Source organism: Otolemur garnettii, unplaced genomic scaffold (genome assembly GCF_000181295.1).
Source record: "Otolemur garnettii isolate 467f Iridium unplaced genomic scaffold, OtoGar3 scaffold00049, whole genome shotgun sequence".
Lineage (NCBI taxonomy): Eukaryota > Metazoa > Chordata > Mammalia > Primates > Galagidae > Otolemur > Otolemur garnettii.
Genome location: NW_003852444.1, coordinates 3,360,869 through 3,381,826, shown reverse-complemented (window position 1 = coordinate 3,381,826; position 20,958 = coordinate 3,360,869). Strand labels below are relative to the sequence as shown.

General features: G+C 36.4%; 1 protein-coding gene across 1 annotated transcript in view; it reads left to right on the top strand.

The window, feature by feature from the left end:
* Positions 1–20,958, top strand: part of AGK (acylglycerol kinase) — a 77,841-nt gene that overhangs the window by 21,134 nt on the left and 35,749 nt on the right. Inside the window, exons 3-8 of the mRNA XM_003791647.3 lie at positions 3,125–3,164; positions 6,014–6,093; positions 10,987–11,062; positions 12,586–12,678; positions 15,359–15,391; positions 16,703–16,797. Coding sequence (XP_003791695.1) covers positions 3,125–3,164; positions 6,014–6,093; positions 10,987–11,062; positions 12,586–12,678; positions 15,359–15,391; positions 16,703–16,797 — 417 coding nt within the window. The remainder of the gene's footprint in view (positions 1–3,124; positions 3,165–6,013; positions 6,094–10,986; positions 11,063–12,585; positions 12,679–15,358; positions 15,392–16,702; positions 16,798–20,958) is intronic.

The window sequence follows — 20,958 nt, the reverse complement described above, 5'->3', positions numbered from 1 at the left end:
AAACTTCATGAGGACAGGGAATGTGTCTGCTTACTTACTAGCAGATCCCGGACACCTAGCACAGTGCTCGGCATACACATCCTTTCCTGTACCACCAGAGTTTACCAGGAGCTCTTTTCTTTGCCACTTGATCCTAAGCTTCTTCAGGTGAGGAACAAATCCTTTTTTCATTGTGCTCTTTGCCTTGAATGAGTTTGTTTTAACAACTGTTTTTGGAATCCTTATCACACCTGAACTTTTAAAAAACATTATACAAGAATGGAGAAGGAAGAGTCCTATGTACTCAATTCCGATATGAGGACAATTGGTGGCATAGTACATGGTAGGGGGTGGGGGAAGGGGGATGCAAAAAAAGGGAAGGAGGGAGGCGGGTGGGGGTCACAGGGTGTGACACACCTCTTGGGGACAGGACACAATCATAGGGGGTATTTTACCTAACAGATGCAATCATTGTAACCTGATTCTTTGTCCCCTCAGCGAATCCCCAACAATAAAAACAGAGAAACAAACAAGAAAACCAAGACATTATATGAATGTAAATTGTAAAAGTTAGACTAGTTGAGACTAGGAAGCAGTGTGATTAATAAATGTGCCATAGGATATAAACTGAATGAGTGCACATTCAGTATTGTCTGATGTTAAGAAGAAGGTGCATTAGAGTATTTGTTTCTGGTCAGGTTGGTGTGGGTCTGAATACCAGCCCTACAGCTCAGTGAAACACTTTGCTCTCTGGCAAGTCACTTTCCTTTTCTCAGCCTTGGCTTCCTCATCTGTGACATGATCATATTTTATATTAGGGAGTGCTTGTGTTGCATAAAAAATAAAGGTCTATGAAAATGACTGCCCTTACACATGGCATTTGGTAGCCATTCTGAATTTTAAGTTTCCTATTCTAACAATGGTACCATTACTGAAACATTTTAGGAATTTCTTTGTTGAGATAGCTTTCAGCTCTTGCTAAAGATCATCAGAGTATCTCAATGGGAGAAATAGTTTTTCTTTGAGGATGTGTTTGATTTTTACAAACAGCATTGTTCAGGAAATTATGATTAAGATGGTTAATACCATTTTTGATATTGAATAAAGTTTAGTATGATTCCAATGAAATTTTCTTTTGTAACATCTAAATTGGTACATATTCTGGATTTTTCACAGATGTTGTTGACAGCATATTTCATTTGGCACTTTAAAGTTGGGGAATTAACTATCACGAAATCTTTTGATTTTGAATAGTGCTCTGATAACCACTATTAATAAGCTCGAGAGAGCTGAGATCTTTAATAATATGCTTAATCATAAGGTAACCATCAGTATTTTACTTCCAGCAACAAAGGATTTAGGGAAAAAAATGATCCAAGGTGCTGTCTCATGTATTATATACATTCGGGGCTGTTCTCTTTCCAGCAAGGTCCATGGACGTGAGTGTGGCTAAGATGTGTTAAGAGTGATGTCCCTACTAATGACCCAGAGGAGCCCAATACCTTCAGAGGTCTGTCTTTTGTCATGGGAGAGGAGCCTGGAAGAAAAATGACAGGGACATAGAGACAGGTTTGCAGCTTTTACAGAGGGCTTGTGCAGAAAAATCTACAGGGTGAGTTTGTAGGAGAAGAGATTGGGAGCACAAGGGATTCAGTCTACCAGAGGAAAGCATTAAAGGCAGGGCCTGGAAGAGCACAGTTAGGAGAGGCTGGAAGTCCTATTCCATTTGTTTAATAACAAAGATTTTGGGGACACAGATCTCTCATAAAGTCTAGCCCACAAGGTGGCCTTTATAGCCAGGCCCAGTCCCTGCTAGCTTGAGTAAATATGCTTCTCTTGCTGCCCAGATGTGAAAATAAACAAATCCTTCAAATTTTGTACAGATTTTATTTTTTGTTGTTCAACCTCAGATGTCAAAATCAGATTTGAATTGCTGTGAAATGCAAAATTTAAAGTCTTCGAAGTTATAAAAAAATGTCTAAGAAGAGAATATAATTAAAACAACCCTTTTTTCTTTTTAATTTATTCCCCATAAATTGATTATCGTTCATCTTTTCTGGGTTTTAATTTTTTTGACTGTGATTAACCAGATTAAAGTTACTATCTTAGCAGGGCCAGCAGTGTACATCAGCACACACTCTTAGATGAAGATTCTGGAGCCTGGTAGGCAAGTGGAGCCATTTAAAATGCATTTATGGTATAAACACATTTTAGAAACCTTTATTGTTAAATAGGTAATCATATTCTGATAGAATGCTTTCATTTTTACAAACCAAAATTTTGCCTTATGACAAAATTCTCCATTTATGATATAATTGAGTGTCTGACAATGATATAAAAAAATAAGCGATTTGAATAAAACAGTAGCAGAAGCAACTAAACATGAAATTTACTTTTGGCAAATGGTCTGAGTAATTTTCATTGAATAAGGAAAATATGGGATATGTGTATTAGTTTTCCATGGTTGCCTTAACAAATTACCACAAACTTAGTGATTTTATGATGTTAGATGTTACTTTCTGTGGATTACAGAAGCCCGGTACAGTTCTCCCTGGGCTAAGACAGTGTTGACAGGGTTGCATTCCTGCTGCTGGCCCTAGAGAGTCTCATTGTCTGCCCTTTCCAGTTTCCAGAGGCTGCCACATTCCTCCACTTGTGCTTTCTTCCATCTTTAAAGACAACAATGTTGCATTCTGACCTTCCTCCCATGGTCACATCTGCCTCTGATCCAAACCTGGAAAGTTTCTCTGTTTTAAGGACCCTGTGGTTAGACTGGCCTATCCAGATAATCCAGGATAATCTCCCCATCTCAAGGTCCTAAATGTAATCACATCTATAAAATCTCTTTGCCATGTAAAGCAACATATTCCTCAAGTTCTGGGGATTAGAATGTGGACATTTTGGAGGGAACGGGTATTAGTCTGCCTACCATAATATGGAAATACTTAACACAAAATGTCATTTAGAGAACATATTTTTCAAGTGTGCCCATGATTTGTTATCAGATCTTTGAGAAGCTTTCATTTGAGTGTTTGCAGGGGAGAGGTGCATATATTAAAGAATAAACAAAAAACTCCTCAAATTTTGTATGGATCTTATTCTGCCATTAAAACTAATGTTTTTTCTCTTTTGTTTACTTTGATAGTGATAACCTGCTAAGGAGAGCAGCCTGTCAAGAAGCTCAGGTAATACCTTTTAATGTGATAAAATTAAAAACCGTCTTATCTCTATTGCGCAGAAAACTCAAGCTATTCCAGGAGACTTGCACAGTGTCTTGCCTCAGCGCAGTTTGGCTATTTTTTCCCCACTATCAAGGGATGTATCGGGCTTAGGGCCAGCTCTGAGTAGAACTGGGGGAAGTTAACCATCTGGTGAAGAGCAATTCTAACACCCACTGCTTTAGACTTGTTTATTTCTGGACCAATCCCAAGAACACATAACTGGACTGGTTGAAGCTCTGGGAATTTGTTTGTGTCTACAGTTGTCCTTGAAAATCTGGGTGAACTCTGAACATCCCTGATCCAAATAACCCCCAAGCATATCAGTTCAGAACAGGTATTACCTCTAAAAGACGAGTCTTCTTAAAATTGGTGATTCATATTTTTAAAGCTCATCTAAAAGTACAACTGGTGATATCATGTGTACTGTTGTCTCACTTCCATGAGATTTTACTTAAGTATTCATTTATGTGGCTGTATGAATCATAGCTGAATTGTGGATCCTTTCAAATTTAAGACCACATTTTTGTCCCCTACCCCCATTTGTACATTGTAATTTGCAGATGAAATTCCATGACTTAGTTGCCTTTTTTGTTATATGTCACTTGAGCATATGCCAGAAATACCAAACAAGAAACATGAAAGTCAAAAATGGCAAAGGTATGAATGAAGCTTGTTAGTAGGAAAAGTGGGTGGCAAACCATGCTTGTTTCTGAAATGTTTTTGTGGATGACAGTGACAATAGACACTATTATTAATTCCTGCCTTTAGTGATTAACTAGCTATTCTAAATCTGCATTTTAAGAATTTGATCACTTTTTGTTTGAAAGTATTATTTCCTAGAGCTCTAAGTTATTTTAGAAATCAACTCACAAGGGTACAAGTGAATCTTTCTAAAAGCAGAGTATGAACGTTTTAATTCAATAACTAAGAAAATAACATGAAGGTTATGTTAACCAGTTTGATGAGAGTATTTCAAAATGTATATGAAAATAGCACACTGCACCCCATGATTGCATTAATGTACACAGTTATGCTATAAGAAATAAAAAAAAGAAATCAATTCAAATAAACTTTAGTATTAAATTCAAGAGATCGCTGCCCCAAGCTAACCATTAGCAACTGAAAAATTGTCTTGTGAGAACCCTTTCTCTCTCTCTAAGGAAGGGCAGACCTGTGTGATTAGAGGGTCCTCCTTTTCTGAATGCAGTTAAATGCCTCCACCCCAGTGTCATTCTATCTCCTCTTCCTTCTTCAGCAACCACGTTCCTTCAGTTATTTCCTCCTTCTCATGTGTTCACTTATTCCTGCTGTTCTAAGTCTGTTTCCCGAGGACCTGTTTAGCATCTTCCACCTGACAGAGGAAAGTGGATTCATGTTTGGTGCCTCTGCTAGTCACTTTTCCTGTCTAAGTTCTTCCCTTTAAGGTCTAGAAAGAATGTGATTTAAGAAAAAATCTTACATTAACTCAACTCAGTGTAATCTCCCACAAATTCCTCATCCCACTATGAATCTGAGACTTGAGTTGCAAGTAGGTAAGGATTCTAGAGACTAACAAACCGGGACAAGGAGGAATGATCTAGTACTATAGGTCTGGAATCTGGTGGGCCAGAGAGCGTGGTAAATGAAATCATTTCTGGCCACATTCTGAAAATAGTATGGATAGAAAATTAAAAAAAAAAAAAGGTCACAATATTTGTATATTTGGCAGAAAATCTTAAGGTCTAAGTAAGAATGAGAACAGAATAGAAATTATACAAGAAACTTTTACAAAGAAAAAGAAGTATTTTTTTAAAGCAAGAAATAGTGATGAGAGGGTATCAGTAGGGTAGTAGATTTAGAATGCGTTATTCCATAAAAAAATCGTTGCATAACTTATTTTTTCTCATGTCTTTACTTTGTACTTGTATACTAGAATACTACCTTATTGGTCCAGAGCTGCTCCCCAACCATCCAGGACTCTAATTTGTGCTAGTTTTAGTGCATTCTTAATCCCTTTCATTCTTTTGACCATCTTTTTCAATCCAGATGTAATAGGAATAGCTGCCATTCAGTTCCCTTTCTGACTCTCACATCCGGTCCTCTACTCTTTAATTCTATCCCATCTGCCCTTTAGAACTGATATTATATAAATGTAGGCTTTATAATTAGATAGGTATAAGTTCCAGGCTTATCAGCTTATCAACTCCGTGACTTTGAGTAACTCAGTCTTCCTGATTCTTGGCTTTCTTATCTGAAGAACTGAAATCATTTCATATCCCCTTGGTTTCTGAGAACCTAAGATTAAGATGTGTAAAAGTGGCAAATACTAGGTGCTTAGTAAATACTAGTTACATTTCTGCTAGTTGGGGCAATATAGTTATTGTACAGGGTTGGAAAGAAGAAGAGGCAATTAGAGTATTAGATTTATTTCTTATGCATATGAAAATATGAAGAGTAACACAAAGATTCCTCATGAATGTTTCAGTGATAGGTTTAAGGAAAAAAAAGATTGTGTTCTGAAAACTAAAGACAAATAGATTAAGCTTCTCTTCTGACATACCGTGGCCTTACTAGTAATATGTTTATGATAAATCTAGCCATATTTTATAGAGAAAAGTTATTACCTGTAGTAGATGAAGCAAAGTTTTTTATTCCAATACAAAATAGAACTTATTGTCATTAAATAATGGTCCACTTTTGTTGTTGTAAAGTGAGATCATGAAAGAGCATTTTTCTTTCCTAGAGTAGATACTATATCTGCTGCCAGTGAAATTTTTTGGAATGAAAGAATATATGTGACATTTACTGAAAACTGTGCTTTTTTTCCTTTTTAGGTGTTTGGCAATCAGCTTATTCCTCCCAATGCGCAAGTGAAGAAGGCAACTGTCTTTCTCAATCCTGCAGCTTGTAAAGGGTAGTTCAGTTTGTGATTTGTTATATAGTCAATTTTTTTAAGGGGGAAAAAATTACAGAATATCAAGCATCTAGTTAGATTTTGTGGAATTGGAAGAATGACGTTCAGTCTCTTAGCCAGTAAGATTTATTTGTAATGTAGAAATAACAGTTAATGAGAAATAACTATAAAGCTAACTGATACTTAGAAAACTTGTCTAATTGAAGTTTAATAGTCATTCCAGAATTAACACAGGAAAAGAAGCTCTTATCTACTTGGAAGTAGTCCCCTTGGGAATGACTGCTGTGCTGCTGTGGTGTAAATTGTTAGGCCTTCTCTGTGCACAAGAAGTTCAGAGTTGGCCAAGAGCACTGTGGGCCTAGGACTCAGAAAGGTGCTTTTCAAAATGGATGAACCTGGAGCTGGTTCTTGGAGGAAGCAGGCAGGAGGAGAGCAGTCATCTTCTTGACTAAGGAAATGGCCCAGGAGTGACCTAGTTACGTCCTTGTTATGGCAGGACAGTTTGTACCTGGTTTGGCTGACCTGGAAAGGTCAGGGAATTAAAGGTGTGAAGAGTAGTTGGGACATGGGTATATAATGATGTGTTCTTGACAGTTCTCTGGTAATGAATGTACCACATCGAAAGCGCGGGAAGGATGTGTGGGGAGGTAAGGATGAGTGTGTAGGAACTCTAAGTCTGTTAATGAGAAAACAATACTTTAGGCAAAAAAATTTTTTTTACACTGTTAGCTACAACTCTTATTCAGTTGGAAAGGTGAATGCAAAGACCTTGATGGCTTTAGAAGAAATTGTTTAAAGTTTATTTTATTATTATTATTTTATATATATATATATATATTTTTTTTTTTTTGCAGTTTTTGACAGGGGCCAGGTTTGAACCCACCACCTCTGGCAAATGGGACTGGCGCCCTACTCCTTGAGCCACAGGCACTGCCCTTAAAATTTATTTAAAAAAAATAGAATTAGGGTGCCACCTGTGGCTCAAAGGAGTAGGGCGCTGGCCCCATATAATGGAGGTGGTGGGTTCAAACCCGGCCCCAGCCAAAAACTGCTAAAAAACAAACAAACAAACAAAAAAAGTAACGGATTGAGTATATATATATATATAAAAAGATAACCTTTTATTCTCTCTAATATTCAAAACATTCTCTTTGGCTTTTATGAAGATCAGATAATTAGTAAATATGTATTAGCTTGTATTCTGTAAGATCTGAGTCAAATGACATTAAGATAATAAGAACAACAACAAAAAGACTGGGGCCAGATTGTAAGTCTGGGGTAAAATGCAAGGGCTCTGACGTCTGTTTCTCTAATCATTTCTTGGGAGGCAATGGGTATAGCTTCACAGATAGGAAGACAAGTCATGCCTTACTTCTTTTTAATTCAGCTGTTTAATTCAGATTGTCTATCCCTGCCTAATTGAATCATATTTTCTGGGCTTTATTAGAGCCCCTCCCTTCCCTCCCTGCCCCCCACTATGACACCAGCCTTAATGCCTATCAGTCACTCTTATTTAACACCATTGCTAAATAATACCAGAAAATAAATAAGTCCTAAAACAACACAGACAAAATACCCCAGATAAGTAGTCCACTGTGGCTTGTGGCTGAAGATAGCAGAGAACTCAGTATGTATCTGGGAGCTGGAGGGAGCTGGTCTGCTGCATACTGTTTTCCTGCTTCCAGGTGCTGTGATACTGTGGGGGTTACTTAACTTCCTAAGTCCCTGGTTTACTCGCCTGTAAAATCAGAGCAGCAATAGCACACACCTTAAAAAAATTACCCAACAGAATATAGAGGCCTTTGTTATTAAGTGACACGATGCTTATGAAGTGCATTACTTCCATTTCCTAGTAAGCATCGATGTGAGAAATACAGGCTGCTGTTACTGCTGTTACTGACTGTGGGCTGGACTCAGAACCTTCTTCTCTTTCCTAGCCTACCCTGCCCAGAAGCTCTTTTATCTCATCTTTGGCCTCATTCAGTAACTGTTCTATGTTCTATTCTGTTAGACCATTAGAGACCTTATACATTAATAACTTGGTAGTTTCTGATCAAATTTATGGCAATTTGTTTAAGATGTGCTCAGTTATTTTGATTCCTGCTTCTAAGAGGTATCTACATTTTTTTTTTTTTTTTTGAGATAGTCTCACTTTGTTGGCCCTGGTAGAGTGCTGTGGCATCATAGCTCACAGCAACCTCAAACTCCTGGGCTTAAGCGATTCTCTTGTCTCAGCCTCCCAAGTAGCTGGGACTACAGGCGCCTGCCACAACACCCGATTATTTTTAGCGATGGGCACTCTGGTTCAGGCTGGTCTTGAACTCATGAGCTCAGGAAATCCACCCACCTCAGCCTTTCAGAGTTCTAGGATTATAGGCGTGAGCCACCATGCCCAGCTGTATGTACAATTTTTTTAAATTAATAAACTATTTTTTTCAGAGCAGTTTTAGATCCTTTTTAGATGTAAATATATTTGCATTTTTAAAGGTGAGTTCTTACTTAAATCTGTAATACCTTTACCTAAAGATGACTAAAATCCTGTCCCTAAAGGAAAGTCTTTTTTAAGGCACTGTCTCCTTTAGCAAGGTGAATCCCTTATGCTTCTAGGAAACTCTGAAAATCTCCAGCATCTTTTTTTTTTTTTAAGCTTTCAGTATTTAATTGCACTGTTTTTGTCATCATGGCTCTGCCCTGACACATAATTTATAATTTATCATGTATCTATTTCATTATGTAGTACCGGTTTAAAACTACAGAAGAGCTTTAAGAAATAAGATAACTGTGTGTTTAATGTTAATAAATTATACATTAAAGAGTAATTATTTTGTGTGTATGCCTGAGACTAGAAATTGCTATAAGTACATAAAGTTTTTATTTAGCCCTGGTGCTATCTCACTTAATTATATAATAAATAATGTATTTCTTATTGGTAACACTTGTTTTCAATCTTTTATATAGATCTTTAGAAGGAAAAACATTTTCACCTTCATTTTAGTGATTTTCTGAACCCATGGCATTGCATAAATACATGAATAAAGACCTAAATGTTTAACTCTTAATTTCTTAAACTAAGAAATAAGTCTGCAAGAAGTCCACAGAGGAGGTTACAGATTTGTTGTGATTGACATGGCAGCTAATGAGACTTATCCAGAGTTTTACTTTTAGGAAATAGACTTGATTCACTTCCAACCCTGGAAGGAGAATCGTTTGCAGTAATCACTAGCTACACTTTTTATTGTTGGGGTAAGCCCCCAGACCCTTTTGTGTTCATTCTAATAATCATTTAAAGCAGTAGAAAAGTAGGGTATACTTAATTTGCTTATTATATTCCCTGGATTGTACATATTCTTTAGGATGGTTCTGAAAATTTGTCCAGGCTTCTCAATTTCTAATTTAATTCATAATAAGAAGCGTTTTGATTTTTCTATGCCATTTGGTGGTTATTTCTTTTTATTTAAAGGACATTGAATTTAGTCTCTGTGTAACTACACATGCTCCTAAGTATCTGCCTTTGTATTTCTTTTTAATATAACATATTCTTAAAGTCAAAGGATGTATCACTAGTTTAAAAACATCTGTTTTTAGAAAGAAGACTGAATAAATGTGGATATAAAAGTTAGGGGTTTGACACTGATTGTTTGAAAATACAATTTTTTTCCCTCACCTCTACATAATCCTGGAGGCCAGCGGATTCAGGGCTTAATAAAAATTGGTATCTGTTTTTGCAAAGCTTCTAGCCTGGTCCTGAAGATAGTCTTGGAAATCATGATACAAAGTGAAAGTTGTGGGGCAGCACCTGTGGCTCAGTGGGTAGGGCGCTGGCCCCATAAACTGAGGGTGGCAGGTTCAAACCCAGCCCCTGGCCAAACTGCAACAACAAAAAATAGCCAGCTGTTGTGGCGGGCGCCTTTAGTCACAGCTACTTGGGAGGCTGAGGCAAGGCAATCGCCTAAGCCCAGGAATCGGAGGTTGCTGTGAGCTGTGACGTCACGGCACTGTACTGAGGGTGATAAAGTGAGACTGTCTCTAAAAAAAAAAAAAAAGTGAAAGTTGCTAATGGAGGTGTGTAAAAAGTAAAAGGGAACACAAATAAGGGAGTGACCATGCCTGGGAGTTTTGAACAATGTTCTGATGAATTATCTTATAGTTACATTAGGTAATTTTGAACTTTTCTCTTTGATGACAGAAATTCTGTCTTCATGGAAAATATTTTTGCACTGCCTCCAGGGATTTCATTACAGGTTTAAAATTCAAGAAATGGAGATACCTCTACTATTTGCAATTATTAAACATGATGTATCTTTCCTCAAAAGGTTGTGTTCATTGGGTTAAAATTAAGTGATTTTCTGTTTTGTTCAACTTACTCCCTTGGGCCAGATGAATGATGTTGCAGGGAATTCATTCCTTTCACTGGAATATAAGTTCTGTGAGGTCAGGTGGTGTTGTCTGCTTTGTCCCCAGCTCCTCCCACTGTGTCTGTCACTGGGTAGGTGCTCAGTACATTCTTATTGAGGAAATCAGGCATTGATGTCTGAGTGGAGCCACATCTAGTGTCCTATTCTTCCTAGAGAACTGGAATGTGGGCCGTAGGCCTCCGAAATGGCTAAAAGCTTATTACATTAGATAAGGGGCAAACTGCTGGAGGCGCCAGGGCGAAAGGTTCTATTTTTCTATGTGTGACAACTCACTACCCATTGTTAAACTTTCTTTAGTTGAACAAATAAAGGAAACCCACATTCCTTGGTTTTTGTTATTGTTAACATAACTGTAACATAATATAACCATGTTGTTAACATGGTCTTTGTTATTCTACTCTAAAGAAGATGTTTGGATTTCTTATTATTCTTCTTGAGAACTTGTATTAAAATATTTTCATTTTTTCTTTATCCACAGCAAAGCCAGGACTCTATTTGAAAAAAATGCTGCCCCGATTTTGCATTTATCTGGCATGGATGTAACCATCATCAAGGTGACAATGTATCTGTGGTGTATATTTGACCCAAGTCTCCACTCCCTATAACATACCCTCTTCTCTTGACTGCTTAGCAAAACTCACTTGTCATTTAAGAAGTCTAGAGCAAAGAAATACAGGACACTGTGTCTTGTTCTGATAATTACTAAAAGATGTTCTGTTTTATCCAAACATTGTTGGCTTTTCATTTTTAGAATAGAATTAGATGGAGGCTTGGAGAACTTGCTACCTTTTCTGTAAGAGATAGGATGTGGAATTATATTTCTTGGAAGATGAAAGTTGTTATAGGTATAAGAATTCTTTTCCTGAAAACACAGAACCTTCAACTTTGAGTAGTTTAATATTTTGGGGATTCACAAGCAAGTAAACATTTTTATATCTGGTAAGGAATTATGCTTAGTGAGGAATTTTAAATGTCAGAGCTTTAGAGTTTGTGAGATTTAAGTAAAAAGAAAAAGGGACAAAAATAAGTAGATAAGTAGATGGCTCAAGCCTCCCCTTTAACTGAATTGTTAGTGAGATATGTGTGGGTACATACATAGGGATGTGTGTTTAGTGAAAACCACTCTTACTGTGTTCATAACTATGTGGTTAACCTACTCATAACATCTCACTTTCAATAAATCATAGAGGTAAAAAAGATCATTTAGCTTAATGTTGAACCTTCTTTTCCAACTTTTCTGGCGTAGTCTTACAGTTGTTTGCTCCAGGGATAGGAGATCAAGGAAGAAAACTAACAGTTATTTGTGTACCTGTAATGCATGCCTGAGAGATCTTGGAATGGTTATGCTCAGACTGATTATTTATTCCTTGAATGATTGGTGAAACTCACAGGTAAAACCATCTGGACCTGGAGCTTTCTTTGAGGGGAGATTTTCTTTGCATATTAAATCTCTTTAATGGTTCCAGAAGTATTTAAGTTCTATTTCTTCTTGACCTAATTGTGGTAAGGTGAATTTTTCAAGGAATTTGTTCATTTTATCTACATTTTCACATTAATTGAAGATCTTATTTTTAAATTTTACATTTCTGTAGCATCTATGATGTTCTGTTTTCATTTTATTTATGCCTTTTAATGATATAGTGGAATCTGGAATGGACTGGAAATGAGGACTAGCTAGTTGTATAACTGAGATAAATTACTGGGTTTGAGCTTTATTTTTAAAGTGAAGAGCTGACTAAGATGGTTTCTAAGATCCCTCTGGCTCTGAAAGTATAAAACTGTAAAAAACATACATAATTGCTTTACGACTGTTTGTTTTTCATGTCTCTTGATTATATAAAACTTAAGAAAAGTATTAGTGTAAAACTTTAAAGAAAATATCCCACTTTTTTTTTTTTTTTTTTTTTTTTTTTTGCAGTTTTTGGCCGGGGCTGGGTTTGAACCCACCACCTCTGGCTTATGGGGCTGGCACCCTACTCCTTTGAGCCATAGGCGCTGCCCAATATTCCACATTTTAAAATCTTTAACCTTGTGGCCCTAGGATGATAAATTTACCAAAGGCTTTCTTTATATTTAGACAGATTATGAGGGACAAGCCAAGAAGCTCTTGGAATTAATGGAAAGCACAGATGTGATCATTGTTGCTGGAGGGGATGGAACCCTGCAGGAGGTATGACTATTTTTTTTCTCTTTGAAGGCACTTTGACGGTGAGAAAAATGGAAATTAGATCTTAGAGCAATGGCATAAAGTAGTTATAGTCTCTGAAACTAGTATAGCTTTAACTTTTTCTTATACCCTTTTTCATTGCTTTTTGTAAACTCTCTACTTAGCACATAGAAGGGTTGTAGTATCATCAAACTTAAGTTTGATAACACTGAAAAGAATAGGAGACAATTGGAGGTGTGTGGGATAAGCTTGTTCTGTTCTGAAGACTCATATGAAGTAGGCCTGTTATAATGGAATCACAGTGTCAATTATGAGGAATGTTTCTTATAAAATAAACTTAAAGATTTTTTTAAGAAAATACATCTGTTCATTCTCACATCATTTCCACACGTATAGTATTATCTCACGATACTGTATTTATAGGAAGAGGTCTCCATGTTCAGATGTGTGCACCTGCTTTGTTTTAATATTATATATCCACAATGACATAACACTATGCACCTATTGGAATGGCCAGAATTTCAGAACACTGACATTATCAAATGCTGGCAAGTATGTGGAGCAATAGAAACTCTTATTTATTGCTATTGGGGGTGCAAAATTGTATAGCTACTTTGGGACAGTTGAGTGATTGCTTATAAAACTTAATGTACTCCTATAGGACCCAACAATTGTACTCCTTGGCATTTACTCCAATGAGTTGAAAACTTATGTCCACACAAAAATATGTACATGGATGTTTATAGCAGCTTTATTCATAACTGCCAAAAGTTGGAAGCAACCAAGATGTCCTTCAGTAGCTGAATAATTGAAGTGAGGTACATCCAGACAGTGGAGTATTACTCAGAGAAATGAGCTATCAAGCCATGAAAAGACATGGGAGAAACTTACTAAGCGAAGTCTGAAAAGACTGTATGATTCCAACTATTGAGCAGCTGAAACAGGCACAGTTATGGAGCTGGAAGGATCGGTGACTGCCACAGGTTTGGGGAAGGGACGAATGAATAGGCAGAGAATAGGGTATTGAACCTTCTCTGTATGATACTAATAGTAGATACATTTACATTTGTTCAAACCCATAGAATGTATAACACAGACATTGGGTGGTGATAATTATGTAGCAATCAGGTTAATCAGCTGTAACACACCTACCACTCTGGTGGGGAAGTGTATACAAGTGTAGGAATAGGAGAGTATATGGGACGTCTCTATACCTCCTTCTCAATTTCACGGTGAATCTAAAACTGGTTCATAAAAATAAAGTTTATTAATTAAAAAAATTATACATCCCTGATGCTTACTTTGGTCCAGTAAGGTCCAAGGTAAGTGCTTTGGTCCCTGTAAGTACTCTTTTCCACGCTGGAGAGTTGTGTATTGATCATCTATTGGGAAACCTGGAAGAGCCCAGTGCAGGGGATCCTGCCCCCTGCTGTTATTCCATTCCCTATGCTGGAATTCACACCCACACCTCATTGCCAGTTGTCTTTTGTCTCTAGTGGTTTCATCAGTGTTTGGGGATCAGAAGCTAACAGCAGATAGGGTACTATGCTATATTTGACTTAGCAATTATGTGAGCCCAAGTAAGCTTCTTTTAAAAAGGCTGTGTAATGATCTTGTAATTGTTTTTATGGCTTTGTAATGAAGTGTGGAGAATATTGATAGCTTGCCTTCAAAGAATGAGGTAGACCTCTTGACACCCCCATTTAATCCTAAAATTCAGTGAGGCTGGAGAAGATGAAGGAAGGAGATTTAGGTTAGGCTTTAATTTACAAAGTGTTTTTTAAAAAAGTTACCGAATTGTGTGTTTGGTATAACCATAGTCATATAAAAATGTGCATCAGTTGAAAGAAGGATTAGGGTAGGAAGTTGTGGCTCTTCTGTAATCCTAGCATTTTGGGAAGTGAGGAGGGAGGATCACTTGAGCCCTGGAATTTGATACCACTCTGAGCAACATAGTGAGACCCTGTGTCTAAAAAAAAAAAAAAAAAAAAAAAAGACATTAACCAGGTATGTTGGTGCATGCCTAGGGTCCCAGCAACTCAGGAGGCTGAGATGGGAGGATTGTTTGAACCCTGGAGTTGGAGGCTGCAAAGGGCTGTGATGGTGCCACTGCACTCCAGCCTGGATGACAGAGTCTCTTTTAAAAAATATATATAATGATGGGAAATATATCACAATATAAACAAGACATTAATATTGTTATCCAGCATGGTAGACTTATGAGAAATTATTTTTTCTTCAGGTATTTATCACAGATTTTACAAGAGTATCCCCCTGGTCTTCATATTCATCAATAAGAACCATTTACTTTGTGCATACTTTTCTGTGTGGTTGAGTGTTTTTATCCCTGTACATGTACCTCAGAGTAGTAAACTAGGGTCTTTGTTTAGTTGACGAGTGCGTCACATTTATACCAATTTATGAAACTTAGAAGATAATTTACTAATATAATGTGGCGTTTTTATAATTATTTTAGCCTTTGTTGTATTACTGATACTGGGTCAAAAATGAATCTAATTTAGGTCTGATTGTGTTGGAGAATACTATGTGATTTAAGATACAATATATCTTTCAACAGAGCTTCTAAGAAGAAAACAGGAATAAATTTATGGTCCCCGGCAATTGAATCCAATTCTTTTATGATAAAGTAAACATATTGTTTATAATTTTTTTACATTTATAGGTTGTTACTGGAATTCTTCGAAGAACAGATGAGGTGAGCTTTAAAGAAAGAGTAATTGCATTTGAGGTTTTACTTTTCTGGCTGTTTTTTAATTGCTCTTTAATTCTTTCACTTTTTCTTTACTTTATATTTTAGAATGGGTACTAAGAAATTATGCTTTCTTAGATTTTAGAAAAGAAAATATTACAGCCTGTGTGATAGAGCACATTTATTTATCCATGGGGACTTTTCTGCTTTGGTTATCAAGGGTATCCAATAGCTCTGACCAATAGTTGTAGAATATATGAAATTTTCCTATGGAATTTTTCTTCAAAGAATTCCTTCCCAAGTAGATTATAATGCATTTATATAGTGAGAGCCATACAGCAGTTAAAATGAATGAAGTAAGTCTATAAATATCTACATGGTTAAGTCTCAAAAGTATTGAATATGAAAGGCAGGTTGCCAAAGTACGTTATGCATTTCTACAAAGTTTTACAATTCAGAAAACAATATTGCATATTGTTAGTGGATACCTAAATACGTAGTCAAAGAATAATGACATCGCCAGGAAAGAATCACACCAACTTCAGGATAATGGTTCCCTCTGGGAAGGGAGAGGAGAAAATAGGGTTAGAAGGGACTTTGACTGTATCATTTTAATTCTTAAAAACATCTATAGCAAAACAGCAAAGGTTAATATTTGTTAAATCTGGGTTGTGGGCACACAGTTTGTAAGATTATTTTATACACTTTCCTGTAGTAGTTTAAAGTATTTTATAAGTAACAACAAAAAGAAAATCCTCAGTCCCATTGGTAATAATAGATTGTGCTCAAAATAGTCTCCAGGAACCTTACAGTATCTATTGTGTTTGTGGCATTTAATTAGATCATCTGCTATGCTCTTACCTTCTGCTACTTGAACTTGCTTATTCTCTTTTTCCTTCAGATGGTTTATAAAGTGCCATCATATGTCATTAGCCACTGTAAATGGTAGACATTTTTAGTTGAATCTTATCTGCAACTTTTTCAAAGCATAACAACATAATACAGTCTCTTTTGCAGTAGTGCCTTGCTCTAATGTCTTCAAAGCCCTCATTATTTTATTCAAGATTTCTTCCAAACAGTTATCTTTAATGAGTACTCAAATATTTTCTTCTAAATTCTAAGTCATTGTATTTTTTTGACTGCTTTATTAGAACTGCTCCCTTGGTTTTATTTGATTGCTGGTCTAGGGATGTGGGAAAGGGATGGGGAGGCAAATTCTAGGTCTTTTACTTTGTCATAGTGGACGCACCTGTGCTTCTCCAGTAAGCTTGATTTTCTGACCATAACAATAAAACTTTCTTCTTTTCTCTCCCCCAGGCTACCTTCAGTAAGATTCCCATTGGATTTATCCCACTGGGACAGACCAGTAGTTTGGGTCATACCCTCTTTGCTGAAAGTGGAAACAAAGTCCAGTAGGTTGTCAATGTGGGATATTAATGTTTGTGGGTGAACGAACCTGGGAAGGAAAAATTTACAAGTATGATTTTTTTTTTTTTTTGAGTTTTGATAGCCCCAAACTTCAAATAATTAAGAGGAGGACCTGAATCAGAGTTCAACCTTTCAGTTCCTTGGGAAGTTTCCCAGTTGGGTTATGGGACTCTGATAATCTAAAATTAGTTCTAAGGTCAGGTATGGAGGGGGATACCTGATGTTCTCTTGTCAGTTATGAAGTTAGTATCCTTGATCCAAACTGTTTTTGTGCTTTTACATCTTAAGTTTCTTTAGCGAAGACAGATTTGCACTGACCATTTGTTTGCTCTGAGTATATATGATAACAGATACCAAATCCCTTTTGAAGATTGAACCAGTAGCCTTGGTTTCATTATCTTGATAATATACATAACTGAAACAACTAGGTATAGTTGCCTGAAGTGGTAGCAGTATGGACAAAGTAGAAAGGGAAAACAGTATAGCCCTGATATCTAAGTTAATTTATTGCTGTGAGTCTAACAGTATGTTCAGGCATCAGGCAAATTGTTGCTGTTACTATTTTTTTTTTCTTGAAAGTACTATATAAGCAAAGTTCTACTCTTTCAAGAAGATAGGAATCTTGAATCTGAGTCCTGGCTTTGGCAGTGATTAATAATATCATCTTGAGCAATTAATTTTCAAGAAGACCAAAACAGAGATGTCTGAGAGATCGTTATGTGATTTTAATATAAGCTTTATGACACATTGGAGGAAGTCAGTAAGTAAATATTTGTTGAATGAATTAACTAAAATTTTCACATGACTTTTCTGGTTATAACCTTTAGATGATAATAATCAGATGATTTTTTGGTTTAGGATTCTTTTTTCTTCCTTTAGAAGTCTTTCTTTTTTGTGGATTTATTTTTGCTGTTATAATTCAAGGAGTCAACTGTTTTATCTTTAAACAATTTTTTTTATAAGAGCCTTGATCCTATATTAAAACTTCAAGCATGCATATGGTTATATATCAGACCTTTGTTCAAACCTTAACATAATGGGGATAATTCAGTTATTCACCAACCATTGTGAAGCCTCACAAACAGGAGAGGCCATTTCACTTGGCCATACTTTTTACTCCCAGTTTAGAATTTCTGAGGGGCAATAGATGATGACAGTGAATTACTTATATTTTTGCTTCTCCAAGATAAATCGTATATGGTTTGTGTCTTGGTTACATTAGAGAGATTTTCTTTCCTTATGTCTGTTTAGATTATTTAAGCTGCTTTAGTCAGTATTTCAATTAGCATGTCAGCATGTCATTTTCCTTTGAGAACCCCTTGCTTGGCCAACAGCTAATTTACTCAGGGTGTGGCAGCGTTGAGGGTCAGAGAAAGTCTTCAGTTTTAGGGGAGCTGATTTTCCTCTGTAGTTAAACTACTGTTGTTGCCGCTTCTACTTATAACTTAAAAATTTATAAAACTTAATTTATAAGCAAGCCTCAGGGTTTTTAGGTAATTGAATAAGTCTGTCTTGGGTTCAGAATTTTGTAGGCCTTTTAACATAGCCGATGCCTAAAGCTATTTAAAAAGAAGAAAGTTTTGCTTTTTACACTGCTGTCAGGATTTGTTGTACCATCGTTACGATGGAAGAATAAAGAATCTTGCATTTGGACTGTTGCAGGTAAATAAATCTGAAAGTACTGTTCCATGCTACTGTGCAGCTTTATTTAGAAATTTCAGTTATTGGCTGGAGAATGATAAATTTAAGGTTGTATTTTAGCTGTCTTCTGCCAAGTGATTTAGAAAATAAATTAATATCAAAAGGCTTTTTGAGTTGCAACAGTTCTTTTTTTTCCTTGAGGTCAGTCTCTCAAAGGCACTTATTAAACCTCTCCATGTGCTAAGTACTGTTGTGAGTAAGTACAGTGTTTGAGGAGGCTTGCTGAAAGCTTCCTTCAGAACTAATCTATTCATGTCAAATTAATGTAAAGGTGTGAGCATGCTACTTGCTTTCTCCTAAACTGAATCTCATATTCCAAAATGTTACCTAGGTAGCATGTATTGGAGGGAAAAGAGAATAAAAATGTATCAATAGTGAAATATGAGAGAGTATAATAGTTTCAACTTGCTTACTTAGTAAACCAAGAGTTTAATCTGAGCATTTGAGTTAATGTGTATATTTTGGGGATTTTAAAATGTCTTTTTTTCCCTAGATAGAGTGCTATGGCTTCATAGCTCATAGCAAGCTCAAACTCTTAGGATCAAGAGATCCTCTTGCCTCACCCTCCCAAGTAGCTGGAACTACAGGTGCCGGCCATAATGCCTGGCTATTTCTAGAGATGAGGTCTTGTTCTGGCTGAACCTGGTCTCTAACTCCTGAGCTCAACCAATCCACCCACCTTGCCATTCTACTTTGTTGCCCTCGGTAGAGTGCCATGGTGTCACAGCTCACAGCAACCTCCAGCTCTTGGGCTTAGATGATTATCTTGCCTCAGCCTCCCAAGTAGCTAGGACTACAGGCGCCTGCCACAATGCCTGGCTACGATCCACTCGTTTTTTTTTTGAGACATGGTCTTACTTTGCCACCCTCAGTAGAGTGCTGTGACATCATAGCTGACAGCAACCTCAAACTCTTAAGCTCAAGCAATCCTTTTGCCTCAGCTTCCCAAGTAGCTGAGACTGTAGACACTTACCATAACACCTGGCTCATTTTTTTGTTTTTAACAGAGATGGGGTCTTGGTTAAAAGACCAAGGGGACTTGGGGTCTTTCCCAGTCTGGTTTCAAATTTCTGAGCTCAATGTAATCCACCCACCTTTGCCCCCCAGAATCTTAGGATTACAGGCGTGAGCACCACCGTCAGCTTGTTTTCAAGGATCTTATGTTGCACCTACTTTGTTAGAAACACCGGTGTAGCTGGGTATGGTTTCTGACTGCAGTGTTTACATTTTAAGTGTGACCATAATAAGGAATCTGTGGATTCTCAGATATTTGGTGTGGAATTTTTTTTTGAGAATCTGTGGATACCAGCCTGCTGTCTCCACAGCAGCCTCACAGGTGGGGAGAGCACATCTTTGGACTCAGATTTTGTTTTCCCAAATGCTTGTTCTGTCATACTGAAATTTTAATTCAGTTTCTCTGAACCAAGTTTCCCTGCCTGTGTTCATCAAATGCACAACAATAGTACTTACTTCAGCAGATTGTTAAAAAGCTAAAATAACAACTAGCTAGTTGTTATTGTAATTGTGCCTAGTAGAATACCTGGTATAGTGAAGCCTTTATTCACATTTGTTGAAAATTCATTTAGGAGGGACAAACAGTGAACAGTAAAGAGGATAACTACACAGTTACTGATTCTAGATTCTGTAATTAAAGTGAACATAAGTAAAAACAAATATACCTCGATTCTATTGCTAACTGCTTCACCTAGAAAGGTATTAATATTAAAAAAAAGGAAAGAATATTTTATAGCCATTTGAGTCAGTTACTGTGGAAAGGTGACCTTTCCTACAAAATTGACAGTATTAACCAGGTCTATAGCAGAATAGATTTGAGGGCTATATTAGAGGAGAAACTGCCCTTTTTGGAATGAAAATTAACATAATTTAAAATTGACTCATATCTTATAGTTGTACTTAAACTTTAGATGGAATAATTATTTTATTTTAATAATAATTACTATTTTTATTTTTCCAAAATAACATAACATAACAACAATAAAGTGATAGAATACTAACGTTGCTATCTCTTTACAAAAAATATAAAATACCTGGGGACAAATCTAATACATAGGTGTAAGATTTATATGATGAAAACTACAAATCATTGAAGAGGGAAACTAAGACCTAAATAAGTGGAGATATTTGTGTTCATGGATCGTAAGACTACTGAAATGTCATTCTCTCTAAATTGATCTATGGATTCAGCATGATTCTGCTCAGAGTTTCAGAAGGCTTTTTGTAGAAATTGAGAAATTGATTCTGAAATTTATGTGGAAAAATAAAGGAAGTCAACTAGCCAAAATACTTTTGAAAAAGAATAACAAAGTTTGAAGATTTACTCTATCTCATTCCAAGACTTACTCTAAAGCTGCAGTCATCAAGATAGTGTGGTGTTGGTAAAAAAAAAAAAAAAAAAAAAAAAAAAAAAAAAAAATTGCTACAAA